This window comes from Diabrotica undecimpunctata, chromosome 5, assembly GCF_040954645.1.
Source record: "Diabrotica undecimpunctata isolate CICGRU chromosome 5, icDiaUnde3, whole genome shotgun sequence".
Lineage (NCBI taxonomy): Eukaryota > Metazoa > Arthropoda > Insecta > Coleoptera > Chrysomelidae > Diabrotica > Diabrotica undecimpunctata.
The window spans coordinates 93632233-93659533 of record NC_092807.1 but is presented as its reverse complement, the minus strand read 5'-3'; the positions used below and the strand labels follow the sequence as shown (position 1 = coordinate 93659533).

Genomic DNA, 27301 nt, shown 5'->3' with positions numbered 1-27301 from the left:
TCATATCACGGGCATTGAAGGGTTAATACTAATTGAATATTCGACTAAATAAATTACACTATTTAATCACTTAAGTATTGTTACACTTCGTTTAAATCACTTAATTCAAAAACCAACTTATTTACAATACTAAACTCAATGATAGTAATTATATACTTCAAAATCTGAATTACAACTACTGTTCTATGAACTATCAACTCTATATTTATATCATGACTTCATATTTAAATCTAAGGTTTATATCTGTCATAACAGTATTTTTAAAATTTTTTAAAATGGGAAGAATTTACTATTGTACAATTCAGCACATTGGACCAGTAAAACCGAATTTAAAACAGTCGTATATTCGTGGAAAGGAGTATACCTATAATTGCCACGGTCAATCGTCAAAAATATGAAGTGTTTAGCTTGAATCAATAAGAGTACCGAAAGGTACCCACCGATTTTATTCGATATTGTAAATATTCTAAAATGAAATGTATGTAATTTACCAACTTATCACATACGTTTAATTCTCAAGAATCCGGATTTGAAAAACAATGTACCAAAAGTTTCTATTCACCCATTTACAAAAGAAACATAAAACCACAAAGACATCATTATACTGTTTCCTGGGTACTCTAATGAATTTGGGAAACCCTGTACAGACTTATCTTATTCCGTCCAGTAGCGTTAAAAGAACCGAACGTGTTTTGATCGTATTTGAATATAATCTCGCAAACAAGTTCAACAAATCCGTTGGCCTGATCTCAAGTCGTTTGCTTTTTCAGTATCAGGTTTGGCCGTTTTGCTACGAAGTTTCTTTGTGAATACACTGTGCTAGATAAAAATGGTAAGTATCAAGCTTTCTTATTATTGTTTTCCTTCAAATTTTAAGGTTTGCGAACAAATATTAGAAATAAAACAATAATAAGACATTCTTAATAAAAATTTTATGCAGGTAATTCCACACAATGTGGTTTTTCTTTATAAATTTTTAGCACATGACCTTGTCATGTTATAAGTAATTAGGAAAATTTATTAGAAATCGATGCGTATACAATATATTAATTTATTTACTCCTATATCCATACTGTTGATGTTACTATACTTAGTTTATTATTCATACAATACAAAATGTAGCATTAAAAACTCCTACAAAAGAATAAATAACATAAAAACTGCTTATGCTTCTTATGGTTTCTTCTCCTATCATAGTTTGGCTAATCTTGCATCTTTTATTATTTTATTGGTCCCGGCTCTGAAAAGATCCCATGAAGTCCAAGTTTACTATTTTTAGAGGTATCTCAAACAGAAAATGTTTTCCTTTTTTCTACATTTCTTCTTCATCTTCTTCACTACAGGGATAGACTTTGCCTGTTCCGTATTCTTAACACTATGATGACTATCCTTTCGAGATCTTCCTACATCTATCTTGTTTTTTGGATATAATTAAGTATTTTTTTTGAGTAGTCTGGTAATACTAACGTTTTTTTTTGGCTTTGTGAAATGTCTTGGGTCATTGTCATTCATTATTCTAATAATCTTTATTCGGTTTCCAAGGTAATTTCCTTGCATTTCTCAATTAGTTGTTTGATTATAAATGTATTATCGCTCCATGAGCACCTTTTTCGGAATATATTTTGTTCTTCTTGTATTAAGTACTTCAGATATAATCTTTTCAAAGTCCATTGTTCAGGATCTTTGAATAATTTTATACGCAGTCTTTAGTAAATGCCTGTATATACTGCTTCTGTTTTCTTTTCTGAAAAAAGAGATCATCATCATCATCATTGGCTCCACAACCCATGGCCACAACCCATGGTGGATCTTTGCCTGCTCAAGGATAAGTCTCCATTCTCTCCTATTCTTCGCCTTGGCTTTCTAGTTTCGTACTCCCAACATTCTCAAGTCTTCCTCCACCTGATCCTTAAATCGTGCTCTGGGTCTGCCTCTCCTTCTCACTCCATCTATTCTTTGGTTATAAATATGTTTTGGTGGCTCCATCTCATTCATTCTCTCTATGTGACCTAACCACTGCAGCCGGTTTATTTTGATGGACCTAATAATGTCATCTTTGTCATACAGGCAGTAAAGTTCGAATATATAGCGTCTACGCCATAATCCGCCCTCCTGTACTCCTCCATAGATAGGCCGGAGGATTTTACGTTCAAAGCATCTTAAACGTTCTTCATCGCTCTTTGTCATCGTGCATGTTTCCGACACGTAGGTGAGGATGGGCTTGATAAGAGTTCTGTATATAACTATGCATAACTCTGTATGTAACTCTGTTCTGTATATAACTCTGTATAACTCTGCGAATAAATATAAGAAGTATACATGGTACTAAACAAATAAGGGTACTTATTGACACTGGATCGCAGAGAACATATATTTTATAGAGTACCGCCAAGGAAATGGGGTTTTTCTGCTAAGTATGTGCATTATTTGGCGGTAGAAGCACTTCTGAACAACGACATAAATTGTACGAGATAACTGCGGGCAAAGGAACCTACGCTTGTATATTTGATGTCTTATATCAACCAAAAATTTCTGCAGATGTCTCTTCTATTTATGACGGCCCATGGATTGAGGAACTCAGTGACATAAATATTTCATTTAACGATGTCGGGCAGACAGCACCAATATTGAGATTTTGGATTTTGGAGGTGATATTGTAGTCAAATTGGGAGGAATTATCAGTTGTCTTGTGGCAGTTGAAACTTTGTGAGGTTGGACTCTTATGGGCAAGGTGCCGGAAGTTGCTTCTAATTTTAGTACAAGTATGATTACATCCATCAATTTGAGATAATTTAGTTGTCACTAGGAGAAGGTTAGATCAGGTCAACTTTAAATAAACTGAAAATGTCTAATTTATTTGAATCGTATAACTTTATATTGGTTACGAGGGTGTGATTAAAATAATGAATAATCATGAAGAGAATATTTGCGTGCGTTATTTACTTCACAGGCCCGTTATTAAAAATAAAAGTGAAACCACAAAAACTAGGCCAGTCTTTGATGCATTATCTCATGAACAGGGTCGTCCTTCTTTAAACCAGTGTTTGGAGGTAGGACCTAATCTTATTGTACTTATTCCTTCTGTTCTATTACGATTCAGACAACAAAATATAGGCGTTGTGTCGAATATTCGAAAGGCTTTTCTTAAAATTTTTGTACATTCAAAGAACAGAGATTTTTTGAGGTTCCTATGGGCGAACGATGAAGAAAAGGAATTTGTATTTCTTGTGTCCATTTCGTCTGGGTGCTACTATATAGTTTCATTAAACAAATGCGTTAGAGAAATGTTTTAATGAATACCCGTACTCTAAATACTAAATTAAATAGCTTATGACTTGGTTCTATTTGAATAATTATGTGACCAGTGTTACTGATGAAAATGAGTTGAGGGTGTTTGTATGAAAAGCAACCGGCCTTACGGAGTTCTTGGAGTTCCCTGTTCTTGGTCTTCTCTTGGACTCAGAGACTAAGAGACTCTGAAAATCAATAGTGAAACTTTTCAAAGAATGGAATGGAAAGGACCCATAACTAAAAGACTGATACTTACTTAATATATTTACTTTAAAAATTCTCTAATCAGTGCATCGTCTCTCCAGCCGAGGACTGGTGTGAGGCAATCAATGAAAAGTATCAAAATATTAATATAGTATTTTTCATATAAAAATGCGTGCACGTCACAATTTATATAAAGTGACGTCACCTTAGAGGTAAAATTTTCAGAACGTCAACCTTAGAGTTCAAATTTTCCTAACACAGCTAATAATACGAAACCCATACGAAACTGCTCGATCTTTCACAGGCGTCAACATGGTATAATAATCAGAAAAATGTAATCATCATTATATTGGGAATTTTAGAATTATATTGATTAAATAACCAAAAACATTTGTTATTATTAATAATATAAATTTTACGAAATAACTAATAATAAGTCTAATATTCCACAAAATAATAATTTTAATTAAATATATTAGACAATTGTACGCAACTGATACGGAAATACTTCAAATTTTTTGACAGTTCAGCGTGTGGCAAAATTGTTTAAAGTGTTGCCGCTTTTTAGAGTAAGAATTTTGTTTATTTAAATTTAGATTGCTAGCTTTAAAAACTAATTATTGTTGTGTATTGTGATTGTGCTAAGCCAAAACAACTAAATAGTCTGTAGAAAGCTGATAAGCTTTCATATAAGATAGATTATATTGAACAAGAAATAATGGCGGGACGTTCTTACTATTAATCCTATAAAAGAGGTAAGTTTAAAATTTAGAATATATAATTTTGTATTAAAATGTTTTCTTATATATTTTAGTGTGTTGCGGTAATCTTAACACTAAGTGTATTTACTGTTAATATAGTAATTTGACAAATAGTTGACATTTTAAAAATTCCTCATTTACTAACTATTCTGATGTTTTGGCAACGCTGTGGGGTTCTGACGTCGTGAATCTTGAATGACGTGCACGCATTTCTATATAAAAAATACTATATTAGGATCGCGTAGATATAGTCAGTCGAATTTGTAGCACCAAAGCAAACTGTATTGAAATAAAACTTTAAAACGACACATTAATCCAATTTTTTTAATTTCATTAGCATTTATTTAGCAATGGTTAAGTCTGTCACAAAATTTGTTTAACTTATGTTTGCCAGCGAATCAAAAGTTGTTAAATATTTTGCCCTTTAATGTCTATCGTTTTTATACCATTTGATTCTTGAAATCTTATGAAAACACCTTCATTCTACTTTGCAATATTTTGTAAATTTACTAGACAATGTCTAGTTCTATTGTTTTTTATTTATAATATATTTTTTATTACAAACATTTGTAAACTTATTTTTTTTGTATTTTATAAAGTGTTTAATTTACAAGGGCGGCCATAGGGGGGGGCAAGAGGGGGCAGTTGCCCCCCCCTATCATTAGTAATATTATTTAAAAAATCAGTATGTATGTAAGTATATTTGAAAAAAATACATTATTTACGCATATTGTGGCGAGAAACTTGCAACAATACCTCAAAACAGCAAACAACCGGAAACTAATCTAGCGAAATACCGAGAAATGCGGTAGGTACTTCCTTAACAATGCCTCGAATGTAGCTACCTACCATAATATATATATACCAAAAAATATACTTCACATAGAGTTCAAAATGAGCTAATAACTATATGTGGCTTAGTTGTTCGACGGCAAATTATCGAAAAAATAAACCATCCAAACACAATCGCATTTTCCTTGCTTGCCGATGAGACTGCAGATAAATCTGGAGTCGAACAACTATCTATTGGGATGAGATATGTTGAAAAACAAACAGTTAACGGAAATATAATTCATGAAGATTTTTTGGGTTTCGTACCATTAAATGAATTAAATGCTAAATCAATAGCACTTGAAATTTTAACATTTCTTTCAAAAATTGATTTAAATGTGGAAAAATTGGTGGGGTTGGAATTTGATGGATGCCCGACTATGGCTGGTCAAGAGGGTGGTGTTCAAAAAATAATTAGAGAAAAACATCCCAAAGCATTATTTTTTCAAATTAAATCTGGTTGTTAATGATTTAAATACTGTTAGAGAAATTCAGAATTGTGTGGGAATTATTAAAGATGTCATCAAATTTTTACGTGATAGTACTTTGAGACGGCGATTAGCACCAAACATGTCTTTGTTATCCGAAACTCGCTGGTCATCAAAATACAAATCTATTCGAATATTTTCAGAAAATTTTATTGAAATCAAAAATGTTTTAGAAACAATAATAGCAGATAACAAATTTAATTGCTCAACAAGATCAAGAGCACAGCAGCTTTCATGTGCCACATCTGATTCCACTTTTATAATTTCCCTAAATTTGATTTCCAAATATTCTTCTTTCTGAGAACCCATAGTAAACATTTTACAAACTAAATCAATAGATATGCTGGCAGTTAAAAATCATATACAGTTATTTCTTGATATGATAACAAAGCCCAGACAAGAAGCGGAAACAACTTTTAAAATAATTTTTGAAAAGAGTACAAATGATGCCGAATCTCTAAGTATTACCCTTGAGAAACCACGAATCGCTCCTAGAAAGCAAACACAACGGTCAAACCATGCGGTTAATTCCGCTGAAGACTTTTTTAGAGTGTCATTATTTATTCCGTACCTAGATTCTTTAATTAGTTCTCTTGGTGTCAGATTTTCAGAAAACAATAATCCTGGTATGTTATTGTATAACTAACTATAACTTGCATCCCAAAAACATAATAAAATTAACTGAAGAAATCATAAATAATTCATACAAAATTACTAATCTAAAAGAACAGGCATCATTGTGGCTCTATTATTGGAAAAATCAAACCAATTTAGATGTAGAACATATTTCAATGATAGAGCTACTAGACCATTGCCTATTTTACCCAGCTATAGCCCAAGCTATAGAAATTTCTCTGTGCCTTCCTCCCACTACATGCACGATTGAAAGATCAACTCTTCGAAGGGTTAAAACCTGGATTAGGTCCACTATAAGTGAACAAAGATTAGATGGACTATGTATGACGAGCGTTCATAGAAATAAAATAGAAAACAATCGAAATAATTTTATTAAAAAAGTAATAGATGAGTTTGGACAAAAGCCCAGAAACCTTCAGTTTTTATTTTCACAAGATACAGAGCACTAGCCTTCAATATCAAGTTTACTTTTTACGTTTTGTTGGGTTTAACATTTTACCATTTTAGATTCTATTGGGAAATTATTCGTTTCAATAAATTATAATACATACAATACTAACTAAAAAAAAATGTTAATTTTTTATAATAAATTATAACAAATAAATTTTTAATTAAATTTCTTCAATTGTTTACAACATAGTACAAATTTTTAATGTCAAATATAAATAAGTTGGCACCCAGCAAAGTATTTGAAGATTGCACACATTTGACTATTTATGCAATTTCGGCTAAGCATGGTAGTAGAAGGGTGTACACCCTACCCTAACCCTTTCAACGTAGTATAGTTTTGAATATTTGTTTTAATTTCCTAGTAAAAGAAATTTTTCAATTCGATATTATGTTACTTACATATTATTTAAACTACACTATTGCTTGTATTGTACCTGCTTTTTTTATTACTATTTTTCAACATCCTTGCTTAAAACTGATTTTTTTATTCCTACATAAAAAATTTTGTATAATAAAATTTGTATGTATAAAGTCATACCATAAAATATGTTGTTAATAATTTTTTGTTTAAGATTACTTTTACTTTTCTGGTATTTCTTTACTGTTTGTAAATCATGTTTATATTTTTGCATTTTTACAATCGGCTATTTTAGTTTTTATTAAGTTGTATGGATCAAAATAAAAATTTGATTTGACTTGCCCCCCCCCCTGGATTTTGATATATGGGCGCCCATGTTCTTGTATATTCAATATTGTCCAAATTCGATAAGATAACCTTTTTAGGGTCACTAGATATTTATTATTGAATAACAGAAAATAAAACAATTCAAACAATATGTGTCACGCATTTTTGTTTGAATTTGTTTTAAATCCAATGTAATTGAGATATGGTTTTTTTCATACATCGTTATTATTCATGATTTTGAACTTTTGGGAGCTTATACAGTCCATTTTCTCTCTGACTATGCCATTTAATTTGTCGTGGTCTAAGAGACCCATTTCATTCGCATAGCTCAAGAAATGATTCAGCTCCGTTGCTGAATTTAATTATCAAACCATTTCTTCAGCAAGTGTTCTATCCACCTTCAGTTTGTTTCGATTTCTTTCAACCGAATCATCCTTGTGATCGTAGGAAGTTGTATCGAATACTTCCTCTATATCGGGAAATGCACCCAGCATCACCTCTTAGTTTTCCAGATCAAACTCCACCGTATTATGTACATTTTGATAAAGTGTCGCTTGCATGTATCAAACTTTCAGTTATTACACCATGCCTTATATTTCGATGGAGCAGTTTGTCAGAAGTTTTCAGTACCTTACTGTTCAGTTAATAAATGTTATGCGGCAATGAATTAAAGGCTTTCTTGTAGTTAATAAAAGCAGTAAAAAAATCTTTTTTTTTAGTATACGCGTGGTTAGAAATTACTGAGCCGATGTTTTTTGCAGCCCATGGAACCCTTATCACATCCTTTCTATTGACGCTCTTTGATATTGCTAGAACACAGTGTTGGTAGATACTTTGGGCTACACAGGATGTTCCTATTTATACAAAGTCGGAAGACAAATAATTGATTGGTGTAATTTTAATTCTTGGTAATTAATTTAGTGAGTTAGAAATGATGATATTTTCTGCTCATTAGAAATAACAATATTAATTAATGTTGATAAGAACTCACGAACACTTCAAAATTTCTTCTGCCAAAAAATTTGAACTTTGTCTGGTCCAGGAGATTTTCACTTATGAGGCTCTTTGAGACTTCTTCAGTAGTGAAAGGTTCGTAGGGAATACCATTATAGTATTGACAGATATACGTCGTACCTTTGATACATCTATCATTACCGTTAAGCAGCTGGCAGCTATGGTGAAAAGTTGGTTTGCCCAAAACTCATGAATTTCTTTTTGGCTTGAGTATAATTTATTGGCACTTATTACAGTAGAATTGAATAACCGATAGAACCTCTTTTCAGCATGCTCAAAAAGTGTACTTTCGTATTTCCGGTTGTTACTAACTTTGTACCTTCTTAGTTAGCCAGAATAAACGAAGAATTTTTGTTTTAATGTACCCAGGCACTGTTAGACTGTGTTGCTTTCTTCTCTTGCACTGATTCACTTTATTTCTTCAGCTCTTCTGATTTCTTTTCTACTTTGTTGTTTCTCGAATATATTCCGTGATTTGACCAATATCCCTACGTAATGAATCAATCTTCCTTATCAGCTTAATGTGTGAGTTTCTACGTCATAATTGGGTAGGGCTTCAGTGTTCATAATTTGTATCAGCGCAACCAATCTCTTAGAATAGTTTATTTTGGTAGATGTGGTCTACTAGGTGGGTTTGTTCCAATAAACTGTTGTATGGCACGTGCCATTGCGCACCATTGCGTGCCATTGCAACTCGTTGTTTTCCTACTGTGTATTATCAGATCAGGTTGAGTTTCTTGTATGGCAAGATCAGGAATCTTTTCATTTGTTTCATTAGGAACTTGATCCAAAACTACCTATTATTACATAAATACTATTATAATATTATATATTATTATTATTATCAATATTTTTTGTATTAATTTTTATCTTGTTGATGTTACTTTTTAGGTATTTAAAGGGAGATTAATTATTCAGATTTTTCTGATTTTATCTATAAGTATATGCACACTTTGTCAGATATTATTTCCGGAGCTACCTACGCAAAGACTGGATAGCGATCGAACAGAGGTAAATTATATTATTTAGTATATTATGGGTGATAGAACAATATAAGGTGGTATATTATAGACAAAAAATGATTCTAAGAATAATCGTGTTAAATGCTTACTTCAAAATTCAACAAGGCATTAGGTAAGTAGATCGAATCGCTTGTAGTAGAGGTAGATAAAAAATGTACTAAATATACTGAAATAGTTTAATAAATGTATTTACTTTTAGGGAAGGGTACCCCTTTATGCACCAAATAAATGTCCAGAAAATCAACTGTATTATCCTGGAAACCAAAAACATGACTGGATTTGCGATTGTGGGCCAAGTAAGTACAATTCTGTCAGCATTTTAAATTACCTAATATTTTTGATGGTGAAATTTCAATAAGCAAGAAGTCTACCGATGAGTATATGAAGATTCTGAAAAATGTGTGTAATGGGAGAATAATTAGTGTAACAGGGAAAGTACTGGGTGCCATTCCCTGAACGGGATTCTGGGCTGGACCAGTGGAGACAAATGTTTAAAGAAAAATGATTAACACTTAGTAGAATAAAAAGAGAGTACCCATAGTATTGGTTAAAGATAGATTTACTACATGTTATAAGTCAGGTATAAAGGCAAAAATTTCTTTTGATAGGGCATGTATTAGAGTTAAATCGGATTGGATGAAATGGTAGCAGAAAAGTAGTACGTTGTGTGATAAAAAGATTCCAATGAAACTAAAAGAAAAATTCTATAAAACTTCCTTCTTGGAAGTTAAATGTTGGGCAAATAAAATCAGAAGAACAACAAATATATGGCAAAAAGTAGAATGATTAGATGAATAAGTGCAGTGATAAACAAGAATAAAATTAATGGATGCCAAAATAAACAGATAACATAGGTTACGATGGTTACAGCATATTCAAGATAATAATCTCGCAATATGAAGAACTGCGAAATTGAAAGTTCCTGAAAGCGATAGGAGAATAAGATAATGAAGCTTTGGTGAGCTATGCTTTTTGGAAGGACATATCCCTGAAGGATAATGATATCGGTATGACTTAAAATAAAAACTTGGGAAAAAATGTAATTAGGGAAGCCAACCCCGCAGAAACTAAATCAAACAAAATTAAATATATCAGAAATATTGATATAGTACCTACTGTATAGTTGTTAATAAATTATTTATGTAATTTTAGCTTACATCTATTACCCTCCAAAAGATTTCTGTTATCCTGCGTACCGGCAAGGACCTTGTAAAGATGGCGAACATTTAGTTGTGCGACGAGGAGATGTCATACCAAGCTGTAACAAAAATCCATGTGAAGAAGGATTTGCCAGGTAATAATAAAATGTTTTTGTACAGCTATATCTTATTCACATATAGGTAACCTTGTTTCTGTTCTTGTTATTACCTTCCTAACAAATAATTCTTCTGTATATGTTACAAGTTACAACCTAATCAAAAAGCTTTTAACGTATTTTAGATTATTCTATTTACTTTTTAAAGAAAATTTCTTGCGTGGGAGTAGCTAAATTTCCAACCAACCAAAGGAAAGCTTAATGAATGGCCTGTTCTAAGCCCTATTTTAAAACCGCAATGAAATTAAAGGTGAAATAAAAAAGCAAAACCTATATGATAAAGTTTTAACCAACATAAAATTGTATATAATCCAACAAAAACAATAGGAGAATAGCTGAGCAGTAATACTGACTGAGCAGTAATACTGATGTAAATCACTCACAACAGGATAAAGTTGTCTGCCAATGCAATACAAGAAGATTAATATCGCATCATTATAATAAAGTGACAACCGTTCGTGGAACGCCATAAGACAAGATTGGTATTCTTGTCGTATAAACTCGTGACATCTCTGGGGGTTCTCGTCTTCATGTTAGTAGGATCGGAAATATATGTATAAATCGGTTCTTATTTCATTTATTGTTACATCTCACTATTAACACATTCACGGTTATTGATTAACAATATACTTAGCTGAGGATGATACGCAGTTAACTTTGAATTCGGCTGGGGTGACTATTTACTAAGAGTAACTAGAATTACTTATGTCTAATTTTAATTAACGATTGACTAATGATCTATTATTATTGACCTCAATTCCTTGTCTAGCTATTTTTATATTATATCAATATCTGACGAATTGTCCCGTTACTGGGGCAATTGTTGTTGATATTATTATGCTTAGCTTGGAAGGTACCGCTTTGCTGCAACAAATGTGTTTTGTAACAGACAAGCATATGTTATACAATGTGTGCTCTAGATTTCCAATTGCCCTAATAAAATTTAGTAAGCAACTATTTAATGTATTAAAGTATTCTTAAATCATTGTATTGATCTCAATATTCCTAGGATATATATATATATATATATATATATATATATATATATATATATATAAGCGGGGATCCTACAGCTTCTGCCGCTTCCCGCATTTCGATCGCCATCTTTTTCTATCTCTCCAGGTGTCTTCATCAATGGCTCTATCTTTCATGGTTTCCATAACACCTTGTATCCAAGACTTAGCTGGTCTTCCTCGTTTCCTTCTATTACTTGGATTGTATTCCATAGCTCTTTTTGGCCATCTGTTGTCGTCCATCCTCTGTACGTGTCCATACCATATTAACTGTCTAGTTTCTATTCTTTCAGAAGTTGTATGTACTCTATCTGTTTTTCTTCTAATTTTAGAATTAGGTATACGTTCTACTCTTGATATACGGCAAGCTCTTCTTAGGTAGTCCATTTCAACCGTGTCAACTTTTTTCTTTCCTTTTACTGTCATTTGCCAACATTCTGCTCCATATGTAAGAATGGGCTCTACAATTACTTTGTAGATAGTCATTTTAGTTCTCATAGTAGCTATGTTGGACCAAAGTATCGAATTCAGAATTTGAACACTCTTCCTGCCTTGTTGCACTCTATAGTCTATATCTCGTTCCGTTGTTCCTTTACTGCAGATAATACTTCCCAAATATTTGTATTCGTAGCACCTTTTCATTTGTCTAATTTCCAAATCCGGGTCTTCGTCTTCACTGCCTATTCGCATATATTCTGTTTTAGACATATTCATACTCATCCCCCATTTTTCGTATTCATCTTTGAGCTTTCTAAGCATATAATCTGCATCTTCTTCACAGCTTGCAATTAGTACTTGATCATCTGCAAAGAACAGCGTTGTCAGATAATGGTTGTTAAGCTTCAACCCCATTCCCGCACATTTTTGTCTCCAGTGGTGCAGTGCTTCTTGGATATATATTTTGAATAGGGTGGGGGAAAGACAACATCCTTGTCTCAAGCCTTTCGTTACTGTAAATACCCTTGAGAAAGTATTTCCTGTTTTTACAGTGCTTTGAGGACATTTATGGATGTTCAGTATTGCTTTTAGATATGTTTTACTAAGGTCCGTTTTCGTCAAGACACTAAATAAGAGTTTTAAAGGAACTGTATCATAAGCCTTCTCCAGATCTATAAATACCAAATGCGTAGGGAGGTTTCGAGCTGTTCGTTTTTCAATTACTTGTTGAAGGGTAAATGTGTTGTCCACGCACGATCTTCCTGCTCTGAAGCCGCTTTGTTCTTCAATTTCTTTATACTCCTCTTCTATTCTTCTTTTCAATATACGACCATATAACCTTCCCAGCGAGCTAGTTACGCTAATGCCTCTATAATTTCCGCATTCTTTTCTGTCTCCCTTTTTATAAATGGGGCTAATGTGGGCCAAATTCCAATCGTCTGGAATCGTTTGGCCTTCAATTAAGCATTTATTAAAAATATTCACTATGCTTTCCAAAAGAGCATCCGGTCCATGTTTCACCAACTCGATGGGAATGTCTCCAGGCCCGGGTGCTTTTCCATTTTTCATTTGTTTCAATTCTTTTTTCAGTTCTTCTTTGTTTATCTTATGCACCTCTGAGTTTTCTGTCATTGAAATATGGTCAGGTCTTTCCATAAATTCGTGCCTACTTTCTGTTAATAGCGTTTCGTAATATTTTTCCCACTTTTTATTTTGAATCAGGTTTATATTTCCCTCATCTTTTCTTTCTTTTCTAATACTTTTTATGAATTTCCAAGCTTGTGTCACTTTGGTTCCTCCTAAGCATCGGTCCATCTCTTCACATTTCTCTTCCCACATTTCGTTTTTTCTTTTAGTGACTTCCTTCTTTGCTTCCCTGTTGAGTCTGCTGTAAATTCTGCGGTCTTCTGAGTCTTTCGTGGATAGCCATGTTTGATAAGCTTTTTTTTTGTCTTTAATTAATTTTCCTACTTCTTCGTTCCACCACTCAGGATTTTTTCTTTTGTCAGCTTCTTCGTACCCCAATGCCTCTTTGGCCGCCTGATGAATGCAATTTTTTATATCTTGATATTCTTTTTCGGCTGTTTCTCTTCGAGTTAAGTGAGTTAGTTTTGAGGCTAGTCTAAGTTTGTAGAGGAATTGTACTGATTCTTGTTTGAGGCTATCAATATTATATCTTATCTTTATGGAAGCTGCTACCTTCTCCTGTTCAATTTTATTCTTGTTTACTTTCCTGTAGTGTATGGTTATTTTTGCGACCACCATATAGTGGTCAGATCCGCATTCGGCACCACGATACACCCTTACGTCATTTGTTTGGAGCCTTTTGTTTTCTGGTTGGATGAGATAGTCGATTATAGATTTTATCTTTTTCTTTGGTTGTTCCCAGGTAAATTTATGTATATCTTTGTGCTGATAAAATCCATTCATTATTTTAAGCTGTAATGTTTCACAAAGATCAATGAGTCGCTCTCCGTTGTTGTTTATTTTGTCTTCACCATATCTTCCTACCACATTGTCTTGTAATTTTTTGCCTACCCGAGCATTGAAATCTCCTAATAGGCATATTTCTTTGGATCGGTTTACATGGGTCAACACGTCAAGCAATTTGTCATAGAATTCATCCTTAACTTTTGTATCAGAATCGTCACTAGGAGCATATACTCCTATTATAACTATCGTCTCCCCATGTTTCTCAAGATCCATCATAATGATCTGCTCGTCTATCTCTTCCCAACTCTTGATATTGTTTTTGAGTTTTGTATGCACGGCTATAGACACACCTCTTTTTGCTCTTAATGATTTTTCAACTCCACTGTATAAATGAATATAGTCGTTCTTGATTTCATTTCCCTTTCCTTTCTTTTTTGTTTCTGTAAGAACGCATATGTCTATTTGTTGTCGTTCTAATTCTTGAAAAACTTCAGTTTCCTTGGTTCTTAGACCTTGTACATTCCATGTGGCCAATCTCATAGTTCTTTTTCGTAGCAGTCGTCGTCTTTTGGTTCCGTCCTTATTCCGAGGCTCTTGATCGAAATTTTTAGCAAATAACTTTTTTCTAGAAGAAGGGGTACTGGCCCATCGTTCAAACCCCCAGACTTGGAGGACCAGGATTTGTGAAGAGTATGTAGTAGGAGTAAATGTAGTGACCCGTCTGCCCTCGGAAACCTAATAGCCATTCGGGGTCGGAAAAAAAACGAGAGTTAGCCAAGAGAGGCTGATAGGAAAGATTAAAGACATTTTACTCAAGACAAGTTGAAACAGAGTAAAATGTGAAGGCCCTTATGATCCGCCAGGTGCGTTTCATAAGCGTATGAGTATTGATACAATTTGTGTTCCCGCTCACACCTCGGGGTGTTGACTACAGACTGTATGGCTCGTCCAGCATGCCATAGCATGGAGGATAGGGTATACGTCATTTATACAATGTAGATACCCCAGCTCCATGGCCTGACCCACTCCTAGGATATATATTTTATATAATATAAGGAGGCGATAAGCTTCACTAAGGACAGAAAAAGTGTCTATATAGTACTCAAGTTCTGTTCAAATAATTATGTTTTTGCTTTTTATTTTAAGGAAGTACTCTAATTTGCTTATTTATTGTAGATACAAAGGAAACTGCTACGAAATGGGAAAACCTAACGGACCATGCCTTCCAATCCAACAAGGAGGTGGTATTTTTGACGTGAACGCTACAACACTCGTCGTCGAATGTCTTAAAGGCACTGACACGCTGTCATTACTAACTTTGCCCAAATTTTGCATGCCTGGAAGTAAAAGAGACAGTAACGGCAATTGTAGAGTTATTTACAATTAATAGAAACAGATGTTTTTAGGTCTGTCAGAGTATTTTTAGTTGTGTTGATAGATCCACAGAATTGTTCAGTTAGGTCTCCCTTTCAAAGTTAACTGTAATAATAATCTGTTTAATAAGTTTTGCGGTTCGATAAGAGAAACACAATTTTATGGTTTCAAATATACATTATTATTTAGTATAGTCTCCCTGAACATCAATACATTTGTTCCAACGAGATTCTAATTTATGAATTCGATCCCTGAAGTGAGAATCTGAAAGGGCTGCAAAATACACTTTCACGGCTGTTATGACCTCACCATTTGATTAAAAACGCTTTACACGCATAATTTTTGTAGATATTGAAACATGTAGAGGTCGCTAGGGGCCAAATCTGATTAATTCGGTGGATGCTCCAACAATTCAAATTTTAATTCCAAGATATTAGCCATTGTCAAAATGCTTATATAACACATTGTATTGTTCTAATGAAAAGGGATTTTTTTTTCTGCAAACAGGGTCTTTTTCACGAATTTTTCTCAGCTGTTTTAAGAGTTTACAATAATATTCAGAATTTATTGTTTTACCAGTTTGCAAGCAATCTACATTTCTTTCGTATCCAAAAAAACTAATGCTAACACCTTCTTGGTCTATTTCTAGACATGAACTCGTTTCGGAGTCGAAGAACCAGGTTCACACTATTCTTTAGCGTCTTGTTTTGATTTAAGATCATGCTGATAGACACCATGATCTTAAATCAATCTCATCAATAGTGATAAATCGATGGACAAAATCACTCTATCGTTTTAAAATGCTCTAAATGTTGCTGAGAAAGTCGCATTCGAGTGTGTTTTTGTTCCATTGTCAGCGAATGTAGCAACCATGGTAAACACAACTTTCTGAAACCCAATATATTAGTCAAAATATTGCTTAAGATAGCTTTACATCTAGGCCATGCAATTCTCATGCTATGCAAGTCCGTCTTGCATCGCATATCTCTTGCCTAGCCTGATCTGTTTACATCAGAGCTACTTCTGTGTAATTTTGAGAATTTGAGATACCACTTTCATTGTTGCCATGTTGCCAACAGAAAAAAACATATCAAAACAATAACTATATATGAAATACATATATGGAAATTTCATTTCAAAATTAAATATATTCAAATATAAATAACAAATTATTACATCAAATAAATAACATTTACATTATCACAATAAGGTTAAGTTTTATTTTAAATAATAAATTTTGTTATATTTGCAATATGAATTTTGACGATAAATTGAATCAAAATAGCATGAAAAATAGAACACGTTCTAATTTTTCGTCTAGCACAGATATTGCTTGGACATATTTCGTGGGCATGCGCAGTTGCATAATCTGTCTTGCACATCTCTTGTCTAGCATGAAAATTGCATAATGTAAAGTCGACTTTATACTGTCCAATGAGGTGCCTAGGGCTTCTACTAAATCTCTTTCAGTCACTTGACAATTTGTCAATACAATATCCTCTATTTTTTCTACGATTTCTGGTGTTGTTGGCTAATTTTGGACGACTATCACGTGGATCGTCTTCAAAGCTTGTACGACCATGTTTAAATTCGGCAATCTATCTTTCTACTGTGCTAATAAGTGAAGGCGTAAGGTCCTTATACACTTTCAACATTCGTTCATAAATTGAATCTGCTTTTAAACCTTCCAAAAATAAAAATTTAATCACTGCACGATCCTTGATTTTTTCCATTGTAAAAAAATATTATGACATGTCGATCATAAATGGCTTTTAAACAAAGAATGAATTAACAGATTGAAATGATACTACACACACATTCATACAAAGAGTGTACCAACATAATAAAAAAAAATTAGGCTGATAGCAGTGCCCTCTCTTATCGAACCGTAAAACTTATCAAACAGTCATTTAAACTACGTAGTTACATAAGATATTTTACAAAGATATTTTCTTTTTTGTATAGTGGTATGATAATTCTGGTTCTCTACTGGTCTGGTACATGCTTGATATTTAAACTTTCCTGAAAAAGTATTTTTATGTTTTAGACTATAATTAGATAAGGTTTGTCTATTTTTTAAACGAAAATTATTCATTATTACTTAAAGTATTAAAACTATTTAAATTTTGCTTAAACGTTTCCAAACGTGCTTAAAATTTGCCATTTTCAATAAGCCACAAAAGTGCTTATTGAAAATGGCAAAGGTGAAATTTTTAAATTAAGTATAATTTTCTTCAAGACAATTAATTCATAGAATAGCCAAGGTAATTGATTGGATTACATTAAAATAAATGCTCAAAATGGTCTCCACCTTGTTGTTGGCAATAACACAGTCTCCTATAAAACTCGTCCCGAACTTTGTTTAAAGTTTGAGGTGAAATATTTCGTATTTCTGTCGTTATCCTTTCTTTGAAGTCTTCAATGCTAGTTGGTTATGTTGCATATACTTTGTTCTTGAGATAACCCCACAGAAAAAAATCCAAAGGCGTAAGATCTGGCGACCTAGCTGGCCACTCAATAGTACCCCTTCGTCCAATCCATTTATTGAAGAAGATTTCATTCAAGTAATATCTCACCATTAAAGCATAATGGGGTGTTGCACCGTCCTGCTGGAACCAGACAGTTTCATGCGGTAGGGTCGGATCTATTGGATTGGGATATAAGTTAGCCAACTGAGGAAGAACATCGTCTCTTAGCATGCTTAAATATTTTTCCGCTGACAAATTACCATCTACAAATATAGGACCAATAATATGATCTCCTATAATACCTGCCCAAACATTCAACTTTTGGGGATACTGAGTGTGTGTCTCACGCATCCAATGAGGATTCTCCGCTGACCAATATCCACAGTTTTGTCGGTTTATCTCTCCATTCAATGTAAATGTTAATTCATCAGAAAAAAGAATTGTGCCAAGAGCTATTTCATTTGTGTTAACTTTATCCATCATTCTTTCGCAGAAATCCATTCGACGATCTGGATCGTCTTCTGTTAGCTTCTGCACAAAAGTCAATTTATATGGATGAAGTTTTTCTTCATGGAGACACCTTACATTATTTTGACGTGCAATTTGACGTGAACTTGACGTTGGATTCTCTGCGACACTTAACAAAATATCCACTTTCACCTCATTTTCAATAAAATTCGGTTTTCTTTTTAATGGTTTGACATGTCCAAGTTCTCTGAATTGTGCATAAATTTTAGACACAGTACCTTGTGCAATATTAGGCAACTGAGGATACCTCTGATTAAATAAGTTTGCTACTTCAACTTGACTTCTACAATTCTCCCCGTAACCGATCATCATTAAAATCTCAATTCGGTGGGTCTCAGTTAAATATTTCATTTTTATTTCTGCAAGAAATTAGCTTTTAATTAGGAATTTATTATTTTAATGTAAAATGTCAACACACCAACAACTGATTGATAACAATCCGCTTTCTTTACCGATTTAGTTTAATTAGCAGACTATCTAGACAGTTTTTACCTATTCATGACAAAAAATGTTAACACGGTTACTAAACAGAAATTTTCCCCAATACACTGACACTTACAGTAGAAGTGTATTCTCTGTATTTATCTAATTAAAAATAATACCATAACACATGATAAATTATTAATTTCAAAATTTCACCTTGTATTATTCATTATAGACCCTACATGATATAGTTCGTTGAAATCAGGTTGTTAAGAATCTTTTCAAAACATAAAAATATACAGGGTGTTTGATTAAAAATAAGGATTATAGATTATGCCAGACTGGCGTGGATCACCCTGACATTTAAATTTATGTTTAAAAAGCGCACATTTAAATTTAAAAGTTAACATGTCGCAGAGTTGTTTATTATTTTCTATAATAAGGCCACAAACAATTTTATTTCGGTTTCCACACTATATATATATATATATATATATATATATATATATATATATATATATATATATATATATATATATATATATACGTACTAAATAAGCTGGAGGGTGTTTTTTTATACAGCTATGTTTTGGATGACCAGGAAGAGGAGCATTCATCAAAACAACATATATCTGCCTAAAAACAGATAGTAATTATTGTAGTATTTATTTATACATGTGGAAGACAATGATGCTAGATTCGAAATAGGTATTGTATCTCGTGTAAAGACACACAATGCTTAGTTTAAAATAAAGTTAACTAAAAATTGACGGTTTAACATATCAAAGAATTCCAACAAAGTGGAGTGGAATTCAGAACGAATATTAAATTGTAAGGTATACAAGTATTCTCTCTTTATAGGAAGTATGTAAGAAATGATAATTTTTTTATATTTCAAAATCTGTAAATATTTATTTTTATACAATAAAAAATTAATATTCATTGGTGTTCGCTTATTATTTTGGTGTCTTCTCAGCCCTGGATATAGCGCGGCCAAGCCAGGCGACTATCCGGGGGCCAAATTTTAAGGGGCGCCGATATAACAATAAAATATTTTTTTACATTCATTATTTTTTAGATTTTGTAAATTAAAATAGATCATTTTTCATGAGACACTGATTGAATAATGGTATTATTATTTATAAGAAAACTATAGTCAGAATTCATAAAAACTCAAAAAAAGATTAATATACAAAAATACTCGCTCTTTCGTCGCTCGAACTTCAAATGCGTTCGTTAGGCTATTCTATATCATACATCGCTTGTAAGTAAGTAATATTGGATTATTTTGCAAATAAATAGAATTTTATACAGTTCGTTATCTTTTAAATTATATCCATTAGACCCGAGTATTATACTTTTTTGAAATCAGCTCATTTTTATCGATCTAAAAATATCCTAAAATACAGTCATCACTGTAATGTGTATCACCTTGTATAATGAAATTTTATTGTAAAATGCAGAACATTAAATTTAAAAATCGACGTGTTTTAAATTTTTTTAAAAGGGCTTTTCATTTCGGAAATATCGAATTTATTCCATACTTTACGGACACACTGTATACGGCGCAATAATACAATTCGTCAAACATTCCGTGTATCATTAGGATGTTATAACATTATTTCAGCATAACCCCTGCTTCAACAGTTTGAGCTTGTGTAGTAAGTTGTAGTAAGAGTTGTGTAAGCGTTGGTATAAGGCAAAGAGTGAAAAGCAGACTCCACGCTGTGCAGTGTAGTATCCACAAACCAGTAAGCCTTATAGGTTAAAGCAAACTGAGATAGACTACAGTACATTCCCATTGTTATTAAAAAAATCTTTCAGTATCTATACTTTGGCAACTTGTGCCTTTTTTTAATATATCTTTTGTTGATTTCAATAATTTTCCTTATATTTCTGTTTCGTATTTCTTCCCGATTTTCTTTCTCTCGGCAAGTAAAACTACCAGAAGAGTAGAGCGTAGGTATAATCGCACCTATTCACAAGAAAGAAGATCAAACAATTTATTATAACTACAGAGGAATTACCCTCCTAAACATGACCGACATATTGTGAGAACATAATAGGCAAATACCAGTGTGAGTTTCGCAAAGAAAAATCTTCTATCCATCAAATATTTCTTCTAAGACAAGCTTTGGAAAACATGAGTATGGAATTTATACTCAACATTTGTTTGTGGATTTTAAATGTGCCTATGACAGTGTAGAAAGAAACGCACTGTACAAAGTCATGGTAGAATTCAATATCTCAATACACTTTGTGAAATTGGTGAAAACAACTATCTTAACAATCAAGTTTTTAGAGTGCCGAATGAGTATCAAGAATTTTCCAGAATCTGGAATAACAACAAGAGAAACCATTCGTAAGAGGAGTGTACAAATCCTAGTGTAAGCGGATGAAATCCATACCATAGTAAGAAGAAAGGCTGAAAAGCTATGAAGAACGTGATTTATAAGGACGTGCCGGATAACGGATTATGGCGTGGGGGCTATAGTTTTAAGCTTTACCGCGTTTATAGTGAATCTAATGTTGGTATGACCATCAAAATAAACAGGCTGCGGTGGCTAGGACCCTTCCAGAGATGGAGCCGTCGAAACACATTTATGACCAAAGACCGGATGGAGTAATTAGAAGAGACAGGTTCAGAGCACGATTTAAGCACCAGATGGAAGACGACTTACAAGTGTTAAGAGTACGTAATTGGAAAACCAAGGCTAATGATAGGGAATAGAAGCTAATCGTAGAACATGCACTCTGGATTGTAGAGCCAATGATGATTTCTCCGCGATCCTGATATTGGTTTCCCTTTTGTGGCAAAAGCTCTTTATAATATTTTTCCAGTGCGGCTTCGTTTTCCATTTCACGACTAGATATTTTTTTGTCTTAGAGTGGCTTCAGAAAAACGAAATTTTATTTCTAATTCAAAACAATCATGAATAAAAAAATTGCTTTCTTACAATTTTTTAACAGATACAGTCTACTAATTTACTTTAAGTTGATTTAGTGAATCCGATCCTGAAAATCCAAGCTTCTAATCGCAATGAATCTCATAATGGCATTAGACAAAAATTAATTAGTTGCACAACATCCAACAAGTATTGTTTTCGAAGTTATAAATAGTACATAGCGTTGATTGCTCCCTGAATATATTCAGTATCTTTTTAAGACGCCTACAGTAAGTAATTGATTGGAAATTTCGCTCATTTACTGTTCGGTGACGACTAAAGCTCCTGCACCAAAGAAGAAAATATGAATATCGCTGATCCGTTTGTGTCTGTGGAGTTTGAAGTTTTTGGAAAAGTTCAAGGTAAGTTGGTAGTAATCTTTTAAAATTATCAAAGTGTTCTTTTAAAAACCAAACAAAACAAAATACTATAAAAAGTGGTAAATTTTAATATATAGAGGATTCACAAATATAGTGCCGTCATTATCCTAACGGCTTCTTAAGAATGAAAGAATAAAAATAATCCCCACTTATAAATCTTCTATTTTTGAAATTTTGTAAGATATCAGGACCGACTTAAATCCTAAGTAAATTCTTCTTCTTGATGTGCCTATCCGTTACGAATGATGGCGATCATCATGGCAATCTTTATCTTATATGCAGCAGCGCGAGAAAAGCTGCACAGATGTTGTATTGAACCAGATTCTGAGGTTCTTTAACCAAGATGTTCTTCTTCTTCCTGGACCTCGTTTTCCAAACATTTTTCCTTGCAGGATGGCTTGAAGGAGAGCATATCTGGATTCATTTCGCATAATATATCCGAAGAACTGTAACTTTCGAGATTTGATGGTGGTCAGTACCTCTCGGTTCTTATTCATTCTTCTGAGGACCTCCTCATTTGTGACCCGGTCAGTCTACGGGATCTTAAGCATTCTCCGAAATAGCCACATCTTAAATGCTTCCAGTTTTCTGCACATATCTTCGTTCAAGGTCCACGAGTCAACACCATAAAAAAGGACAGAGAAGACGTAGCATCACAGCATTCTTACTTTTGTATCAAGAGAGAGGTTGTGACTCTTGAAGAAGGCCACCATCCGATTAAAGGTGGATCTAGCTTTTCCCATGCGTGCTCTAATCTCCTGGTTGTTGGTCCATTCTTCATTTTTTATGGTGCGGAGGTAACTGTAGTGCATCACTCTTTCTACAGGGGATTGGTTGACGTAGAGTTGACCTTCTGTTATCCTTTTCTTGCTAATTATCATAAGTTTTGTCTTCTTAACGTTTATATTGAGTCCATATTCTTGACTGTAATACGTGATTTTCTTCACAAGAACTTTTAGGTCTTCTAAGTTGTCCGCAAATACTATGGTGTCGTGTGCATATCTGATGTTGTTTAGCCGGTAACCATTTAGTAGAATACGTTTTTCAGTTTCGTGCAAAGCTTCGAAAAATATTCTTTTAGAGTACAAATTGAAGATTAGAGGAGACAAGTGTGTGTTCACCTTCAACTCTGAGATTTGCTCTCTGATTCCAGTAAAGATTTGTAATTATTTTCAGATCTTTGTTGGTAATTCCTGTTTCTTTTAGTATTTGCATCATCTTGGCGTGCTGTACTCGATCAAATTATTTCTCGTAATCAAGCTGACATGCGTATACATCGCAGCTGACGTCTCTGCCTCTCTGGAATAAGACTTGTACTGAAAACAAAGCCTCTCTAGTACCAACAGCATTTGTGAATCCGAACTGGTTGGGGAAAATTTGACTTTCACACAACTTGTAGATTCTCTTATGAATTATCTTTAGGAACAATTTTTTGGAAGTGTAATAAACTCAGATTTCAGCCATTGTGTTGGTATTTCTCCAGAGTTGTATATGTTGTTAAATATCTTTGCGATTATTGCTATTGATTCGTTGTCTATTGGAGTAGTTCTGCTTGTATATTATCAGGGCCTGTCGCTTTGCCATCCTTTAACTGTGTTATTGCGGAATAAACTTCCTGATGTCATATTCTTGGTCCATCATTTACCTCTGCTTCTAGCTCAAAAGTGTTATCTCTTTGGTCTTCAAATAGTTGTTCTAGATATTCTTTCCACGTTCTTATTTTACTCTGTTTGTTCAAGATGATATTTCCGTCAGAATCAGTTATAGTTCCTTTCTTCCTTCTTCTTAGTCCCCCTGTGAGTTCTTTAACTTTCCTATGTACATTGTGACTATCGTACTTTGACTGCAGAGTCTCAATTTCTTCGCTTTGCCTTGCTTCTTTTTCTTTCGCTTCTCTGACTTTCGTTCTTATTAATATATTTATGGTTTGATATTTGTCTGGATCATTTTTGGCTTCGCTTCTCTCGTCCATTAGTTTCAGGATCTCATCTGTCATTCATAATTTTTTCTTCATTAATCTATCTGTCTTTAAGTGTTTATCCTTTACATTTTGTACTATTTCTGTAATATGTTTGATCGTTTGTTCTTCATTCGATTCGTCTCTAATTGCAGTCACTTGCTCGTTTAACGTGACTTGGACTCTCGTCCTCGTATCAAGGTCTTTCAGCATACGTAGGTCGTATGATTGTGCTTTCCTGTTCTGCACTGTTTTGAGTTTGACTCGAAATACTCCCAACAGTGGAACGTGGTGTGTCTCCAAGTCTGCTCCAGGATAAGTCTTGACAGATGTAAAGCTGTTTCGTAATCTTTTATTTACTAAAATGTGGTCTATTTCATTCCTAATAATTCTCTCGGATCTATCTTGAGGGGATTTCCATGTGTACAGCTTGTGAGATGGTTATTGGAAGAATGTGTTCTGCGAATTTTTCTAGGTCTCTATCTCGTTTCTGACTCCAAGTCTATGTGCTCCAATGTACTGTGTCTTATCTCCAGCTCCAATCTTGACATTAAAATCTCCCATAATGATGAGAACTTCCTGTCGAGGAATTTTCTGTAGGATACTGTTAATGTTCTGATAGAACTCAATTACTTCTTCCTCCCCTTTGTCTGCAGTGGGAGCATAGACTTGGATGATGTTTATATTAATAGGGTTGGCTTCTACTTGTAGTAACATCACTCTCTCTGATATTGGTGTAAAGTTAGTAACTCATTTGGCAACCTTGGGTGATACGATTATTCCGACTCCATATTCATGCAATCCATCATTTTTTCCCCGAATAATATACCTTGTGATCTTTTATTTGTATTTCTCCAGAATCTGGCCATCTCATTTCTGCTATTCCCATGATTTCAATATGCATTCTCTTCATCTCCTGTATTGCATTGTGGATTTTTCCTGCTGTTGTATAAAGTTTTGACATGTGCAGATCTTGATATTCTTTCTGCACTTCAATTTATTATCTTTTGGTAAACTCAAAACTGTCATCTCCGAAGACTTGATCGGAGGACTTACTCCGGAATTTATTTTAGTATTGAGCATTGCCATGATTGATTGACTAGGGTGTATCGCTGTGGATCTTTAATGGAGTGTTTGCCCTACTTGTGCTTCCCCATCCTTATGCCGTTGATCAAATCTTTGGTTCATTCGCCTTCGGGGCCGATTTCACAACCTCAGGACAAAAGAGTGCCCTACCACTTACCAACTAATCTGCCCGAAGCCGTTGGTCAGTAAGTGGGGGATTGCTTATACCGGCAATCGCTCGGTGAATGACTCGTCACACTGAATGACTCGCCACACTGAAGAGTATGAGGTGGAAGGAAATATAGTGACCCGTCTGCCCTCGGAAACCTAATAGCCATTCGGGGTCGGAAGAAACAAGAGTTAGCCAAGAGAGGTTGATAGGAAAGATTAAAGACATATCACTCAAGACAAGGTAAAAAAGAGTAATTTGTAAAGGCCCTTATGATGCGCCAGGTGTGTTTCATAAGTATATGAGTATTTATGCACCTTGTGTTCCCGCTCATACTTCGGGCAGTTGACTACAGTCTGTATGGCTTGTCCAGCATACCATAGCATAGAGGATAGCGTGCGCATCGTTTTTACAATGGAGACACCCCAACTCCATGGCCTGACGACAAGTAAATAATCCTGCAATATGTTAAGGTTCTAAATTTTAAGAATTTGATGAATTTGAATCTTCACTATATCGTACAAGAAAACCAACCAATTGTAAAATAGTCTGTGAGTGAATAATTTGTTAGAACATAGAAGAAGCTCCTGTTGTACACGCCACCGTTGAAAATTGTCATTTAGAAGCGTATGCTCCCATTCAAGGGCAAAAATCAGAAAGACTTCAAAGAACCCTTCTGTCATTTAAGGCGAAAAAAATACAATACGGTTTTTTAACTTTAACGATAGGTATATGAGTGAAACTGCAGCTATAGAAGAAACTGCCACTCTGACTCGGACACTAATTTCAACCGTTTGAAAAATTATTAACAATCTAATACTTCCAAAATTAAAACAAATGGCAGTGGTGTTTCTAGGAAGTTTAATACTGCAAATGAAGACATAATTTGTGTATAAAGTGTAAAAAGTGTACACAATGTATAAAGAACAATTGGTGCCGACATTAGACAATCTTCTTAACATTTTCAAGTCAGATGACCCTGGAAGTAAGTGCGGCAGAACAAGTTTGTGAAAATGTTTGTGGCTCATAGGATTTAAGTTTAAGAACATAAAAAAATGTCGTACGGCCGTAACGTCCTCCTGGTTTTTAGAAGTTTCTGCACGTTCTACGAAAGCCGCTCTCGAAGAGGATCTCAAGTTTCGAGAGTCCATCTTTGTTTCGTGGAGTTAATTGGGATTCCGGCCTCTACGTGTAAGAAGCTTCGCCGAGCCTCTGTGGTAGGTGAGGGGACTCGAGCTTTCTTACAGACAGTATTCTTACAATGACTTAATATTTGTGTTAGAATTTTGATTCTAAATTCCACAAAGATGCCGGCCTTCTCACTTCGTGTAGCCGCGTTCCCTCTCCTCAATAGAGGCACAAGAATGCCGGCCGTGTCGACTCTTCTTACTGCCCGTCGCTTCGTGTTGTTACCTTTCGCTCACAGTATTTTTCTATAGTTACTATTTGTATATATATATATATATATATATATATATATATATATATATATATATATAGTATAAGGTTTATGGGGACGAAGCGCTATCGCAGCTCGACCCTGGAAAAGCAAATAAAAGTCCCCGTCGGGGCTATTATTCGCTCTTTACCGTGACAGGCCCAAAGAACGCTGTGGTCAGTTCGACACAATTTGAAATAGTTCTATCTCAAAAAGTTGTGTTCTACTGGTTCAGGGAGCGTTCGTAGTCGACACACCGGTTCTCGTGCTCTTGATAATTTAACTTCTAAATTGCATGAAGTCTTCTTGATTTCAACGTCTTCGACGATAATGGGTTATTGGTTAAATAATAAAACTCAAAGTAGCGTGGTAGCACACCAGGCCAACAAGGTCTAGCGGGGATGGTAGCATATGACTGTGTGCTGCTCTTTTATACACATCGTATACACACACACGCACACACACACACACACA

The 27301-nt window shown here is 34.0% G+C and overlaps 2 protein-coding genes across 2 annotated transcripts in view; both read left to right on the top strand.

The window, feature by feature from the left end:
* Window positions 1-649: 649 nt before the first annotated feature.
* LOC140441472 (uncharacterized) lies at window positions 650-19813 on the top strand. The gene is made up of 5 exons (XM_072532208.1): window positions 650-832; window positions 9252-9371; window positions 9582-9678; window positions 10535-10676; window positions 15257-19813. The coding sequence occupies exons 1-5, from the start codon at window positions 830-832 to the stop codon at window positions 15465-15467; spliced, it is 573 nt and encodes a 190-aa protein (XP_072388309.1). The 5' UTR covers window positions 650-829; the 3' UTR covers window positions 15468-19813.
* Window positions 19814-21965: 2152 nt separating this feature from the next.
* The window catches only part of LOC140441474 (acylphosphatase-2), a 23714-nt gene continuing 18378 nt past the window's right edge, over window positions 21966-27301 (top strand). Inside the window, exon 1 of the mRNA XM_072532209.1 lies at window positions 21966-22180. Within this exon, the coding sequence (XP_072388310.1) occupies window positions 22123-22180 (58 nt within the window). The 5' untranslated portion in view covers window positions 21966-22122. The remainder of the gene's footprint in view (window positions 22181-27301) is intronic.